This window comes from Calliphora vicina, chromosome 4, assembly GCF_958450345.1.
Source record: "Calliphora vicina chromosome 4, idCalVici1.1, whole genome shotgun sequence".
Classification (NCBI taxonomy): Eukaryota; Metazoa; Arthropoda; class Insecta; order Diptera; family Calliphoridae; genus Calliphora; species Calliphora vicina.
In genome coordinates, this window is record NC_088783.1 from 39857880 (window position 1) to 39875101 (window position 17222).

The 17222-nt window shown below is 29.9% G+C and overlaps 1 protein-coding gene across 1 annotated transcript; it reads right to left on the reverse strand.

Moving 5' to 3' along the window:
* Positions 1 to 6279: 6279 nt before the first annotated feature.
* LOC135957124 (uncharacterized) lies at positions 6280 to 9254 on the reverse strand. The gene is made up of 4 exons (XM_065507802.1): positions 8823 to 9254; positions 8516 to 8723; positions 8325 to 8441; positions 6280 to 7319 (listed from the first exon to the last, which is right to left on the reverse strand). Exons 1-4 carry the CDS (start codon positions 9175 to 9177, stop codon positions 6371 to 6373), a joined length of 1629 nt encoding a protein of 542 aa, XP_065363874.1. The 5' UTR covers positions 9178 to 9254; the 3' UTR covers positions 6280 to 6370.
* Between the last annotated feature and the right edge of the window lie 7968 nt (positions 9255 to 17222).

Sequence of the window (17222 nt, forward strand, 5' to 3'; positions counted from 1 at the left end):
ACTGGAGTATACAGTAAAGTATAATAAACAACACTGTTTAACCATAAATTTACTGTACCCAGTAAAAATAGTTTCAAATAATACTACTCCTTTAAATGATACACAAATTTGTAAGTTAGTCGTTGTGTACGTCAAGAGTTTACTTTGTTAATATCTATCTATCTATATATATAAAAATGGATGTTTGTATGTGGGTATGTATGTGTGTATGTATGTATGTTCCGAATGAACTCAAAAACGGCTCAACCGATTTTGATGAAATTTTCAGGGAATCTTCAGAATAGCCTGGCGGGTAACACTGTAAAGTCAGATTTTTGATTTTCGGTCTGTGGGCGGAGGGGCGTGACATTATCAAATTTTTACATTATACCGCTGAAACCATCTATATATATACAAAACTTCTGCACCGATTTTGATGAAATTTTCAGGGAATGTTCAGAATAACCCAGCGCGTAGCACTGTAAAGTCAGATTTTTGATATTCGGTCTGTGGGCGGAGAGGTGTGTAAAAATCTATTTTTTACATTATACCGTTAATGCCATTATATATAAAAACAGATGTGTGTATGTATGTTCCATATGGACTCAAAAACGGCTGGACCGGTTTTGATAAAATTTTCACGGAATCTTCAGAAAAGCATAGCGTGTAACACCGTAAAGTCGTATAAATAAATACTTTTTTTATTTCCAACGTTCAAACAATGACAATTTTCATTTTGTTGCTTAACATCATTCTAAAAATTAATGATTTGGTGTAAGCGAAAAAAGGAATACATTTCAACGCATGTCCGGTACTATAGAAGTTATTTTATATTATCAATTTTGTTTACTCTTGCAAATTAGGTGCATGATTAAAAAAATTCCATATGAAATCTATTAAAAAAATAATATTTTGAATAACTCTCCGCATATCACTTTTAATAAAAAATAACGGTTTTATTCAAATAAAATTTGTTTTCGAAAGGGCATCTACGTCTAGAGTCGCGGAAACGGGAAGAGAACGAGAATCACGGCTTCAGCAGTGCATCTTCATCGTGTGCTGCAGAAACACCTCAACAGCATATAGTTGTTCGCTCCCGAATGTCTCGATCAAGAGAAAGAATCGATTTAATGTTGCCCGGATTTTATTATAATAAGTATGATAACTACAGGAATTACAAGGATATACAAATTGGCGCAATGAACAAACATTACTTACATTGCAGATTTTGAAGTTCAATAAGGAATCCCCGGGAATGTGTCTGAGCTGCTACAAAGTTACATTTCCGGCACCAATCCTATTTCCAAACACTTCCTTCAAAATATCCAAAAGTACAACACATGCTTTCAAATGACGTCGGCTTCATGCCCACCTTTAAAGTTAAAGGCCAAATATACCATAGATTTGGATCATTGCTCACGCTTCCCAATGACGATATGAAAAATTCCAATTGATCCCTCCACAAATGAGATTTCATTTCCGGACTTCTGCCAAATGCAAATGAATATTCAAGACGTTGTCGACAAAGTATTCCCAAGTCTTACAACGAACTACAACAATTCGGATTGTCTGTGGGAACATGCAATTTTGGCACCAACAAATTATGATGTTAACAAGATCAATAAGCAAATACAATTGAAACTGCCTGGCAAAACAATAAAATACAAATAGACTGACACAGTAATTGAATTCATTGGATCACCGACTTTGTCCAAAACTGTATATTAAAATCGAGATGCAATATAAAACAGATGTTTTCTAAGGGCCAGCAAAGCGGACCGGGTTCAGCTAGTATACATATAAAAATAAATGTATGTCTGTTTATTTGTTTGTACCTTATAGGAAGGTAAAACACAATGGCGATCCTCCCTGAATTTTTGACTTTATATTCCTTTTAATTTTTGGAAGGAACAATAGGCATAAGCATCCTTAGCATTTTTATAAACATTTGAGGAACAAATTGAAGGAGTATTGATAGTGGGCGTGGCACCTCTCATACAATGTAAATTGTTAATTTCAAATATCTGATGAACTGTCATTGTAAAAGTATTTAAACTTTGTACGAATAAATTTCTTATCACTGTAAGGAGTTGGGATAAATATAGGCGGAATTTAATTAGTGGGCGGGGCACCTATCATATAAAGTAGTCACACAAAGCGAAGAACTGTAATTGTAAAAGTATTTATTTTATTCATTATCACTGTAGGGAGTTTAGCTAAAAATGGTCGGGTTCGGAGAAACAGCCCATAAAAGTATCAAGATTTTTTTAAATCGCAGGATATTTTTAAACTTTCAAAAAATTCCGGTATTAATTATATTCATTTCATTCTTTGTATTTTACTACGATTGGGATGGCGAATCACACCGGGTTAAACTAGTATTTAGCATAACTAAAAATATATAAATAAATAAACAAACAAACAAACGTAAATTAACACTTGCATTTAATTTTGTTAACATACGATCAATTTAATTTATTGTCAAGTTTCTTTGTCTTTTTTTTCTTTCATATTAACTTGCTTGATGTTGAAATGTGTTGAAATTTTAATCAAATCTTTAGATAATTGAATTTATTTCTATAAACTTAAGCTACATAAAAACATTACAACATGATACAATATAAATTTAAGATTAATAAATCACAATTTGCATTAATATTTTCTGCTACCCTACTCTAAATACTCCCCTCATTCTAAAGCTTTTTTTGCAAAGATTTCTAAAACTTTTGTTTAAAATAATTCTGTTTATTTATTTAATAACTAAGAAAAAACAAATGTTAACAAAATGTGTTGAAAAGTATCAGTTGCAAAAAACAAAAACAAAAAAAAAAATTGCAAACTGCAGCAATTGACACATCTGTGTGCGTTAAAGTTTTTGCTGATTTTCTCAAAAAATGGGGAAACATATTTTACCCTCTTTTTAAAAGTAAATGAAGAAAAGTTTTCTTGGTTTTTATTGATGGTAATTGTGTTGAAAAGAAAATTGCGTTGCTTTTTTTTAGAATTAATATGAGTTGGTAAAATGTTTTATGGTGTTGCCGATATGATAAATGTGGAAAGAATGTTAGGAAAAGTAAAAACAAGGAATTGGCTGGCAAAACAATTGGTTATTTGGTTGTCACAGATGTAGAATCTGAGTCACTAATTGAAATTACGTTGATAGTTATTGGCCTATATGTTTTATTCTTTAATTTTTTTTAGGAGAACCAAAAAAAGAAAATTACTTATAGTTTTCACCACGAGTAAAAAGGATATATGTAATTTAGTCATTTCGTTTGCAATTTTTACAATTTTCATTTGCGAAACCAAAGAAAATATATTCTGCATAGATAGAGGAGTCGATATCCGTCTGTCCTTCAGTATGTTGAAATCAACACTCCGTAGCCCCCAAATAACTTACATACATGATTCATACATCAATCTATCCGCTATAGACCCAGTTCGGTTGCTATTTACAATCGAGAAAATCGGACCACAAATGGCTGAGATGTAAGGACAACTGCGAATTTTACGTATTTTTGATCTATATCTGGATTACTAAGTCATTAATATAGACAATATGTATATCTAATGATAGATATTTCAAAGACCTTTGCAACATATATAATACCATAAGTAGGTATTTTTTTTTGCCACAAAATTTGTGGTTAAAATGATGCTCACGCTATAGTTTTTCGTACCTGTGATTTAAATTTAGCAATTTTCGGGAAAAACTAAATAAGAAATTTTAATGTTTTTTTTAGAATTAAATAAACTGAATCATTCAAGTTATTTTTTAAATTTAATAATTAATTTTATTCTTCAAAAATGCTCAATAATGTATAATAAAATATACATAGAAGCGCTACTTAGAGACAAAGAACATAAGTTTGTTGTCAAAAACCTAAGCCTTGCAACAACAGAATACATGTAAATCAATGTACATATTTTGAGTTTTTATATAAATAACCGAACTTTGGTCTGAAAATGATTGATCACAGATCGAGCTCATTTTCTTGATTAAACGCTTATTGGCCAAGTTATTAGCGATTTTAGATATTGTGAATTTTTATATAAAAAATCAATGTTTATTCAGAAATATGATCACAGATCGAGCTCCTTTTCTTGATTAAAAGCTTATTGGGCAAGTTATTAGCGAATTTAGATCTTTTGAGTTTTTATATATAAAAAATCTATTTTTGTTGAGAAATATGAGTGGTCACAGATGGAGGTCCTTTTCTTGATTAAACGTTTATTGGCCAAGTTATTAGCGAATTTAGATATTTTGAGTTTTTATATTAAAAATCGATTTTTGGTCAGAAATATGAGTGATCACAGATGGAGGTCCTTTTCTTGATTAAACGCTTATTGGCCAAGTTATTAGCGAATTTAGATATTTTGAGTTTTTATATAAAAAATCGATTTTTGGTCAGAAATATGAGTGATCACAGATGGAGGTCCTTCTCTTGATTAAACGCTTATTGGCAAAGTTATTAGTGAAATTAGATATTTTGAGTTTTTATATAAAAAATCGGTTTTTGTTCAGAAATATGAGTGATCACAGATGGAGGTTCTTTTCTTCATTAAACGGCCAAGTTATTAGCGAATTTTGAGTTTTCATATAAGAAATCGATTTTTGTTCAGAAATATGAGTGATCACAGATGGTGGTTAAGTTATTGTGAGTTTTTATATAAGTAATCGAATTTTGATCTGAGTGGACGTGGACAATTTTTATTTATGTAAAAACTTTTGTCGACTATGTATTGCGAACATTAAAAAATATTAGTCATAGCTGCGAATAGATTAATGGTATCCTACGTAGACAAAAACTCATACACAAGTAAACGTGTATATATTTTAATTAAAAATTAGCTTGTATTTTAATATTTCTCAGAATATGTTATTTTTTTTCCTACATTTCTTGTTATATTGGCCTGGGGAATTTTTAATAACTTTAAAATTTTTTAACCAAAATCTATTTTTTAAGTATCATTAGAACGACAATTACTTACAAATTTCTATTCTTTTAAATTAAATTGCGAAAGTAATTTTTAATCCCAACCGATTTACTTAAAATTTTTTCAGGATGATTTTTTTAACCAAGGTCACTATCTTTTGTTTATTAAGGGCCACTAATACACACACTTTATAATGTACAATAATGAATTTAATGTTAACTCTAACAGCGCCTATGATAAACTCACTAACGACTGCAACCTCAGCCATTATTTATAGATAGCTTCATCTTTCGAGTAGCATCATGATTGTTCTTAACGGACAAAACTAGAATATTCGAATTCTAGAGCTTTCAATGTTAATGTTAGCAGCTTAAATATTTAGTGTTGCCATTGCTTATAACTACGTTCTATCAACATTGTTGATAAGTAGAAGCTTCTACTGATAGACATGTTTATAATTATGATGAATGTAGCAGGCCGTTAGATTACCTAGCGTTCTTTAAAATCTTTAAAATTATCTAGATCCTCAAGGTTAGTCATGACAATATACAACGATCGTACACTACTAGTGGTTACGACATGAGAGAATATTGGATACTACCAACCATAGAGAAATAACAAGTTCGGAAACTAGAAAAAAAAACTCAAACCAGTGTTTTTGTTTTCACATAGTTTTATTTACTAATACATTCTCACCACTTAGGTTTTTGACAACTGAGTTACAGGTTGACAGGAGAGTTTATGCTCAATGTATATTTATCTATGCTGTACTGGGCCAACAGGGTAAATATTCTTCATTTTTGACAGACAAAAAATCCAGTCAAAACTTAACATTATTCACTGAAATTGCTACTCTATAGATATCTCTAGATTCAAAGAAATCTGACCTGACCATTTATTTTATGAAGCACCTTTCAATCATATTTTTCTCACTTTTAAATTCCAACATTTTAAATTCATTCTCCTTAAATTTAAGAAGAAAACATGACATAAAAAATCCATCGAAATACAATTAAGTTTTCGGTTTACTTTGTGTACAATTTAACTTTATTATGTAAAGTTACGCTCTGCGGGTTGGAATGTAAAAATGAACAAGAAACATTTTATGTTGCAACACTTTTTTGGCTGAAACTCAGGATGTACAAGTTTTTGTGTGTGTTTGTTCAGTGAAACCTCATGTGGCAGTTAACGTTCAACAAATTGTTAGAAACGGAAATGTAATGTAGTTTGGTTTTTGTTTAGTTTTCCTTAGATTTGTAATACACATAGGTTTTTGCATTTTGGGGAAGGGAATTTTTTTTTATGGGTTACAAAGGGAATTTGACAGCATCGGGGAAAGTAGGATTAAAATGAAAAAAGTGATTGGTATGAAAACTTTTGTTTTAATAAATATTTATTTGTTATTTTTTTATCATTATTTTACGAATACTTATTAAATAGTCAGTCTTTTTTCTTAAGTTTTAAAATGTCTACACATTTCCACCACCTCCTTGATTAATACTTTTCCATTGTGATTTCGTGGAATTTCCTTAACAAAAAACACGCCATAATCAAAACAATTATGCAAAGAGTCTCTTCTTAAATTTACATAATTCAACACATCTCTTGAGTTAAGAATACATTTCTCTTTCTTCACTATCACACAAGCTGGTACATCACCCTTGCCCTCCTCTTGGACACCCACAACACATACATCTTGAACTCCTTGCATTTCAGCCACAATTACCTCAAATTCATAAGGAGAATAGTAGAGATTTTGATATTGCAAGACAATTTCACGACGATCCGATAAGTACAAATAGTGCTCTGGATCCATAAAACCCAAATCACCAGTTATGATAAAATCCTCAGCATCTAAAATTTTATAAAAAGCTCCCACATCACCATAATAAGCTGTTTCATTGGCATGGAAATTATTCTTCACACATAAAACCCCTATTTCATAGGGGCCCAACTTCTCACCAGTGGCTTCGTCCACAATTTTTAATTCCACATTGGAAAACAGTTGACCCACTGATTTCATTTTGTAGTCACCAAAATTGGCTGCTATGCCGCCACATTCAGAAGTGCCATAGATATTTATCACAGTTGTATGCTGGAGTGTGGAACGTATTTGTTGTAAGTTAGCTTTGAAACAAGAAGATCCGGAGATAAGAATGAATTTTAAGGATTGTAGCAATTCAGGTTGGAAGTTAATGCATTGTGAGATTTGATTGGATGTTGCCAGTAAACAGTTGACTTTATATCTGCAGATTATGTGGGTCATGTACTCGGGTGTATAGGGTTGAGAGGTTATGATGCGTAAGTTTCCATGTAGTAGGCTGCTTAAGAGTCCATAGAAACCAAAAATCCAGTCAATGTTGCAAAATGTGAAGACCGTTAGAGATTTTTCGGAAAGAAGGCTAGAAGGAAAGAAATATTATATATTTAATAATGTAAAATCAACGATTTGCTATTACCCAAACGAAAATGAGAAACTGCATGCTACGAGGACGGGTCAATAAGTCCGTGACTTTTTGAATTTCCTGCCTCTTAAATTAAAGTGCAATACCGGTACAGCCAACAGGAATTTTTCAGTTGATTCCTGTCAAAATTTGAACAAGCTGCGTCATTTAGTTTGTCTTTGAAACTCATTGATAGCAGACTACCGCGAGTTTTGAGGAGAAAATGAAAAAAATTAATTTCGTGTTTTCACTAAGCAAAGAAACCATCACTTAAACCAAGGCTAAGCATGATAGATACTATGGGAACGCTGCACTATCAATATCATTATTAAAAAAGTGGTTTACTGAATTTCGTTGTGACCATACAACCACGGAAGATGACGAAAGTTCTGGATACCCAGTTGAGGTCTCTACACCCGAAACAATTGAAAAAATTCCTGATATTGTGTTGAACGATCGGAGATTGAATGTGAGATAGATTATGGAAGCCATAAGCATCTCACATGGCTCAGTGCTTACAATTTCAAATGATCACTTGGGTATATGAAGGCTTTAAGCCAGATGGATGCCGCATTGGCATACAATCGGTGGTTTGCATGGCAATAATCCATGAATTAGGCTACAAAATTCTCCTTCATCCATCCTATCCTCCGGATTTAGCCCCGAGTGACTATGTACTGTTTCCAAACCTGAAGAAATCGCTCGGCGGAAGAGAGATTTGCCTCTAACAATGAAATCGTCCCTCAAATTTTGATGATCTCGACAAATCTTATTAAAATATTGGAGAAACATTGGGCTCAAAGGAGACTATGTTGAAAAATTAAATTATTTTTTATCCTAAAAGCTGTGTTTCAGTCACGGTCTTATTGATCCACCCTTGTAATTATCGAGGTACTAACTTTCTGTTAGGGAAATTAGGTTTTTCATTTTGAATATGACTGGGTTTTCCCTATTCCAACTCACCCATAATCCGTAAGACACATTTTATTTGTTATACGAACACATTTCGGTAGACCAGATGTACCCGAGGAGCACAATATCGCCATAGTTTGATCACAGCCATCCTTCAAAGGTTCTGTACTAATCGAAAGACATAATAAAAACTATATAATTTCCCTCAAATATTTCATTTACAAAACTCCACAAATATTTACCAAAATAAATCTGTACATTCCTCCTCCTCCTCCTGCGTCCTCAAAAGATCCTCTATACTAATGACATCCAAATTATCGTCGACATGATTACACACCGTACAAACAATGGGATACCATGAATGTAGAGTATTTTGTAATTTATCCAAATACAAACCATCACAAAATATAACCTTCGGTTTGGTTTTGTTTAGCAAATAATGAATTGCCTCTGTTTAATGGGAAAATGAAATAATTCAAATTATTGCATAATTTTAATAATGATTAGACCAACACTTCAAACACTCACTCACTCGCATACACAACTCACCTACTTTCTCCTCGGGATTGATGGCATGAAAGGCGAGACCATTGAACCAGGCGGCCAATATGATTTGCATCAGATACTTGCTGTTTGTTGCAACAATGCCAATGATATCATAACAAGTCAACTGCCATTTACGCATCTGTTTAGCCAGTTGTATGGCCTGTGTGAGAGCCTCGTGATATGTTAAATTTGCATTGTCTGGATCGCTAATTTGACATGTTTCATTCGATGATTTATTACGCATCATACGCAAAGCCCACTCACCCACAGACACATTTTCATCCAGTGGCTCATCATTTCGTTGCCAGCCCTGCCAAATTTTAGCATTTGCATCGTATACCGTAGACATTTTGGACATTTAATGGAATATTTTATTGTGAAATTATTTTTTGGAACTTCTATGGGTACAAATATTTAGTTACGTTCTTTTATTTTTCGTTTGAGGCATGTCCATTAGCTTTAACCTCATCATAACAAATGATTTTTTGTTTTTGTTATAAAGAAATATTCGTTGTTATCTTTATAAACAAACCTATATTGTTGGTCACACCAATATGTTGGGTGGAAACGTGATTTCTTATCTAATGGGTTTTAACTTTATCTTATCTTTTCAGGTTGTTTCGATACTTTAAGTGTCATTCTGATTACGTTTACTTGTAATAATTCGAATGGTATGACGTCTTTTTTTTTTAGTAAATTTTGAAAAACCAAACTTTAGATTTAAATAGTAATATTAATTTTTACATGAGTTTTTAATAGTCAAAATTAATTTGGGGAGTGCTTACACATTAGATAGATTGTTAGATTGTTTCTAATCTGTTTTGCTTTTTTGTTTACTCAGAGTAGAGAAGATACAATACACGTGTTAAACAGTTTATTGGCACCTTCGATTTTTGGAAGAATGTAAAAAGGTATTGAATAATGAACATATTTGATCATGATAAGTTGTAATTTTCAGGATTCTTAATTGGTTTTTCCAAAGAAAACTTGTGGATTGTTTTCTGTAGAAAAGTTTTCTGTAAATAACTTGTTGATCATTCAATATTCTTTAGAAATATTTTGATCTACAAAAAACAGTTTGATCAACAATCTGTTTTGATAATTCAGTTTTCTATAAAACGATTATTGGTTTAGCGATCAGTTTTTAATAGAAAATTTGTTTAGAACATAGAGCATTTTTTAATCAATCAGTTCTAATCAATTCTATAGACAACTTGTTTATCGATCTGTTTTCTACAGAAAATGTGTTTCTTTATAGAAAACTTAAAGAGCGATCAGTTTTCTATAGAAAACTTAAAGAGCGATCAGTTTTCTATAGAAAACTTAAAGAGCGATCAGTTTTCTATAGAAAACTTAAAGAGCAATCAATTTTCTATAGAAAACTTAAAGAGCGATCAGTTTTCTATAGAAAACTTAAAGAGCGATCAGTTTTCTATAGAAAACTTAAAGACCGATCAGTTTTCTATAGAAAACTTAAAGACCGATCAGTTTTCTATAGAAAATTTAAAGAGCGATCAGTTTTCTATAGAAAACTTAAAGAGCGATCAGTTTTCTATAGAAAACTTAAAGAGCGATCAGTTTTCTATAGAAAACTTAAAGAGCGATCAGTTTTCTATAGAAAACTTAAAGAGCGATCAGTTTTCTATAGAAAACTTAAAGAGCGATCAGTTTTCTATAGAAAACTTAAAGAGCGATCAGTTTTCTATAGAAAACTTAAAGAGCGATCAGTTTTCTATAGAAAACTTAAAGAGCGATCAGTTTTCTTTAGAAAACTTAAACTGCGATCAGTTTTCTATAGAAAACTTAAAGAGCGATCAGTTTTCTTTAGAAAACTTAAACTGCGATCAGTATTCTATAGAAAACTTAAAGAGCGATCAGTTTTCTATAGAAAACTTAAACAGCGATCAGTTTTCTATAGAAAACTTAAACAGCGATCAGTTTTCTATAGAAAACTTAAACAGCGATCAGTTTTCTATAGAAAACTTAAACAGCGATCAGTTTTCTATAGACAATTTCTATATAAAACTTGAAAAGCAATCTATAGAAAACTTGAAGCGCGATTAGTTTTCTATATAAAACTTGAAGGTCGATTAGTTTTCTATAGAAAACTTGAATAGCGATAAGTTTTCTATAAAAAACGTAGAGAGCGATCAGTTTTCTATAGAACACTTACAGAGCGATTAGTGTTATATAGAAAACCAATCGGTCAAAGAAAACTTGAAGATCTGTCAGTTTTCTATAGAAAACTTGAAGATCGATCAGTTTTCTATAGATCGTCGATCAGGGCGATAAATTTTCAAAAAAAAAAAATTTAAGAGTGATCAGTTTTCTATTGAGAACATGAAGATCGAACAATTTTCTATAGAAAATTTGAAGAATGATCAGGTTTCTATAGAGAACTTGAAGATCGATAAGTTTATTTTTTTTATAGACAAGATGAAAAGCGATCAGTTTTCTATAGAAACCTTTAAAATCGATAAGTTTTCTATACAAAACATGTCGATCGATATATTTTCTATAAAACACATATCGATCGGTTTCTGTGTAATAATCTTGTCGATCTATGTATTATTGCAAAATCTTGACGATCGATATTTTTATTCAAAAAATTAATTTTTTTTAATACTTGTGAAATTTTCATGCAAAAACTTGCCCTTTTCATAATAGACCCACCATAAACCAAATGATCTAATTTAGCGTTAGGAATATTTATGAAAATTATTGATTAAAAATATGAAAATTTATAGTAATATACAACGGAAACTATGACGCTTAATCATTAAATCAAACCAAAAATCAAGGTACAATTTCAATCAGCAGTAGCAGTAAAATAAAAATAACACTTATACACATTTATTAGCAAATAATTAAGGATGTAATCTAATACATTTTAAAACTTTTACTTAATCAAACTCTACAATAATACTATGGTGGGAAATTTAAAAAAAAAAATAATCATTTGAGAAAAACCCAAAATCATAAAATGTTTGTTAAAAAAAGATTTAATCGTATGTGTATATTTCTTGAATGAAATTTGTTAAGTAACGATGTGTTGACAAATTTGTATTTTTATTAACGATAACAGCCATATTATTAAATGAAAATGGAATTGTACGTGTGTGTTCTATTGTTTTTTGAGAGTCTATCTAAGTATATAACAGCTTAGTTGAATTTATTATCTAATAAAAATTATTAATTTTTAAATGTACAATATAAATAGACTGATTTAAAACAATTGATTTATAGCCGTTAACAATAAGGAAAATATTTATTAAAATAAAATTATTAATAAATATTTAGAAGTATGTATGAGATTGAAACGTAAAAGTTGTGCTGCTCTGGGTGGGATTAACACTGAAAGTGTGTCGTTATATAAACTGAGAATAATACATTCCCATTTAACTTTACACTCTGTTTTCTATAGAAAACTTGATAAACGATCAGTTTCCTATAGAAAACTTGATGAACGATCAGTTTTCTATAGAAAACTTGATGAACGATCAGTTTTCTATAGAAAACTTGATGAACGATCAGTTTTCTATAGAAAACTTGATGAACGATCAGTTTTCTATAGAAAACTTGATGAACGATCAGTTTTCTATAGAAAACTTGATGAACGATCAGTTTTCTATAGAAAACTTGATGAACGATCAGTTTTCTATAGAAAACTTGATGAACGATCAGTTTTCTATAGAAAACTTGATGAACGATCAGTTTTCTATAGAAAATTTGATGAACGATCAGTTTTCTATAGAAAACTTGATGAACGATCAGTTTTCTATAGAAAACTTGATGAACGATCAGTTTTCTATAGAAAACTTGATGAACGATCAGTTTTCTATAGAAAACTTGATGAACGATCAGTTTTCTATAGAAAACTTGATGAACGGTCAGTTTTCTATAGAAAATTTGATAAACGATCAGTTTTCTATAGACAATTTGATAAACGATTAGTTTTCTATAGACAATTCGATAAACGATCAGTTTTCTATAGAAAATTTGATAAACGATCAGTTTTCTATAGAAAATTTGATAAACGATCAGTTTTCTATAGAAAATTTGATAAACGATCAGTTTTCTATAGAAAATTTGATAAACTATCAGTTTTCTATAGAAAATTTGATAAACGATCAGTTTTCTATAGAAAATTTGATAAACGATCAGTTTTCTATAGAAAATTTGATAAACGATCAGTTTTCTATAGAAAATTTGATAAACGATCAGTTTTCTATAGAAAACTTGATTAACGATCAGTTTTCTATAGAAAACTTGATTAACGATCAGGTTTCTATAGAAAACTTGATTAACGATCAGGTTTCTATAGAAAACTTGATTAACGATCAGTTCTATAGACAGTTTTCTTTAGAAAACTTGTTAATCTATAAATTTTCTATAGAAAACTTGGGGTGCAACTTTATACATACGGAAATACGAATAGTTTTTTCACCTTAGGAAATTACGTTTGATCTATTGAAGAAAAAATTGATACCCCCTTAACGAAAAAAATCACCACGTTTGATTTTATACATTTAAACAATTTTTCAAAAAATCTTATTTTTTGGAAGAAAGGATTCTGTATTTAATTTCGGAAATGTCAAATTCAAGGGCTATGGGATTCCAGATGCATCCTTCCTTTCACTAAAATTTTCTTTAAAAATGAAATTTGAAAAAAAGTTTTATTTTCCACCAAAATATTGTTTTTCAATTTTAAATACTTTTTTGGGGTTCTGATGAAAACTTTTGTTTCACCAAATTCAATTGTTTTTTAACTTAAATATACAAATAATACTAAATAATAAATAAAACTTTTAAAAATATTGCTTAAAAAACATAATTGAGATAATAACTTTAAGTGAAAATAACACTGTTTATTTGTTGCTCTAAATATCACCTGTTTTTATTCTTTTAGATTTCTTAAATTATATCAGTCAATAAAATAATGTTGTCTAGTTAAATTTTGTATGTCCCATAGTTTTATTATACAAAACTAAATCTTGCGAAAATATTACTATCTTTTTTCGTAGTTTTAAAAACAAATTTATCAAAAAACAAAACTACCTTTAAACTCTTTGGATTTTCACTTTGATAGGGTTTCTCTATCAAAGTTTTCTGGTTAAATTGTAAGAAAATATTTTATAAATTTAAACAACTTTATAGCAGAAATATACCTCAATATAAATAAAACGAAATTCATTATTTTGTTTAAGATAAGAAAAACGTATTTGTATTATTTTAATCTCAAGACCCCACTTTTGATAATCTTGAAAAAAATATTCTATTTCATATAAGTGTATTTCGTTTCCGGCGAACAAAAATAACTTTCCACTTAAATTATGGTCATTGAATACAAACATTTATGAGTGTTTTAAATATTGACAGGATATTTATTTATACATTATAATATTGTTTTATTTATTATTAAATTTTATATAATATTGAATTAAGGGTTTTCATTCTTGGAATTATTTGAAAAATTAATAGTGATATGAATGTGCTACTGGGAGGATCCATTTGAAAGCGGACAGCTGTCAGATTTACCATCTCCGATTTTAATAAAATTTACCACACCAATAATATATCCAATATGTTCCTCATATCAGTGACTTTTTCAATGGAAACTTATTCTGACGTAAAAATTTAAAAATTTGTTAAATTTGTCTAAAATTATATACACATAATTGTCCATAACTTTGAAACTCTTCAAAGACCAGCATAATTTTTGACTCCATTTCAAAACCAAAGATATTGTCCTTAAAGTGTGTGAAAAAAATTGTTTACTTTCAAAAGGTTAAAGGCCAATTTTCGAAGTATATATTTCAATGTAAAAAATATCAAAGATCGCGGTGTTAAAATTCAGAAAGAAAATTGTATAAGGACACCTAAGCTCTATACTATATTCGTGCAAAAGTTCAGGAGTTATAAACAAAAACGTTATTAAAAGTACGTTTTTTCATATAAAATCATATAACAATTTAAGCACTTGTGTTTTACCATATAAATTGAAATGGATTCAACTGTGTTCTGTTTTCTATTTGCTTAAATTATTATATGAATTTATACACAGAAAAAAATATTTCTTAAAACGTTTCAATTCAAATATTTGTCACATATTGAACTGGTTTCAATTATTTCATAATTAAATCAAACACAAAATTTCTTGATATTTTCTATTGAATTTGATTATTTTGACAATTGAATATACAATTTTCGTTATTGGTTGAATTTCAAATACAAAAATTATTGAATAGATCATTTTCGTAATTAAAAACACATTTTTGTGTTTTCAATAATTCAATAAAAAAATTATTCAATAATTTTTTCAATAGAAAATATCAGAAAATTTTGTTTTTGAGCACATGAATATTTTATTTAATTATGGAATAATTGAAACCAATTGAATATGGGATAAATGTTTGAACTGAAATATAATTTTTTCTGTAAAATGAAAATAAACTGTATGAGAATTATATCAACAAATTTTTTACAAATTACTCACAAAAAAGCACAGTACAATATGTAAGTTTAAAGTGACTACACTCTGAAGTACTTAGAGACACTTAAGTGGCTAGATTACATAGCATATACACAAAAATCAATTGCCTTTAATTGAATCAACCCAATATCAGATACTCTTTTTCAAAGTGAAGCGTATGCCAGAGAGAGCATTCTATTGAGTTTGAAAAAATCTGTGTAAAAAAATGCGTGTAAAAATCTTCTAAACCACACAAACCATCTTTATCTTAGGTGAGCAATTGGTGTGCTTTAGCGGCACCTTTTATACCCTTCACCACTGGCGCGGATCCATGTCAAGCAATTGGGGGGGGCGGGGTGTTGTTGTAAATTAAAATTTGTTCTACATTTTTCTTTTTATTCCTTTTTTTATATGAAAACTTTTCGGTTTGGGGGGGGGAATTTTCTATTTCACCCCCTCTGGATCCGCGCCTGCTTCACCATGAGTGGGTTATATGTATATAAGTTTGCCATTCAGTTTGTAATTTCTACATTTTTCATTTGCGACAACACAAAGTTGTATATTCTGGATCGTTATAGATTAGGGTTCTATAGCTGAAACAAAAAGTCGACATTTCGACTTTGTCCGTTTTTTAAAAAGTCGACTTTTCGAACTTTCGACTTTTGGTAGTTTATGAAAAGTCGACTTTTCGACTTTTTAGTTAATCGACTTTTTGCGACTATTTTCGACTTTCCGACTTTTTTCAACTTTTTACCATTTCTTGTAAAAAATACATGGTTTCTACATTTATTGATGCGCCTTTTGTAATGTTTAGCAATAAAAATGAAATTTATCAAGGCGGTAATAGTTAGAATAATGTTGTAAAAATTTTGTGTAGAAAAAAGCTTTATTTTATAAACATTTATTTATTATATATAAAAAATACAAGTGCAATATTTTTTTTAACAATCTAAAAAGTCGACTTGTATCGACTATTCGACTTTTTTCGACTTTTATCGACTATTTTTGACTATTCGACTTTTATCGACTTTTGAGATAACATAATCGATTGTTCGACTTTTTTCCGACCAAAAAGTCGATTTCGACTTTTCGACTTTTTTCAGGAAATAGCTTATAGAACCCTATTATAGATAGCGAAGTCGATATAGCTATGTCCGTCTGTCCATCTGTATGTTGAAATCAACTTTCCGTAGCCCCCAAATAACTTACATACATGATTCATACATCAATATATGGGGAAGTCTTCAGGTTTGGTTGCTTTTTAAAATCGACAAAATCGGCCAACAAATCGGGATAATCTGGAGTTTTGTCCTATTTTTGATTTATATCTGGATAAGCCATTAATATAGACAATATGTTTATCCAAAGATATATATTTCAAAGTCCATTGCAACGATGTATATAAGGCCTACAATGTTGGACCTACAATGAGTCAAAATCGGTAAAAATATTTTTTAATTCCGAATTTTTCTTTCACCAAAAAAAAATTTTTTTTTCAATAAATTTAAAAAAATTAATTTTCAAAAATTTTAAAAAAAAATTGAAAATATTTAAAAATTTTATTTTAAAGTATAATTTGGAGATGGGTATATAAGATTCGGCACAGACGAATATAGTTCTCTTACTTGTTTTAAATTAAAGAAGTAAAGCACAATTTCCCGCATATGACGATTTGTTGACACAAAATTCGATTTTCGGGGCAAAAAAAACTTTGTTGTTTACACTACTATATAATGTTGAACAACTAAGTGAGAATAAATAAAGCACCCTTCAAAAAAAAAAAAAACTAAAACTGCGTTCAAAAAATACGTCATCTATTGTAAATGCCGCATTTTTAAGTCTAGTGTATGACTTAAAAATGCGGCATACGACATAGAGCACATACGTGTCAAATGACCGAAAATATATCAATTGGAATTAGCCAAGTGATT

Bases quoted from the DNA above. Each gene is read 5' to 3' on its own strand.
- LOC135957124 (XM_065507802.1), bottom strand. From the start codon at position 9,177: ATGTCCAAAATGTCTACGGTATACGATGCAAATGCTAAAATTTGGCAG. The intron at 8,724-8,822 runs GTGAGTTGTGTA...CCCATTAAACAG, and splicing joins CAATCCCGAGGAGAAAGTAG to AGGCAATTCATTATTTGCTA. The intron at 7,320-8,324 runs GTGAGTTGGAAT...CTTTCCTTCTAG, and splicing joins ATGTGTCTTACGGATTATGG to CCTTCTTTCCGAAAAATCTC.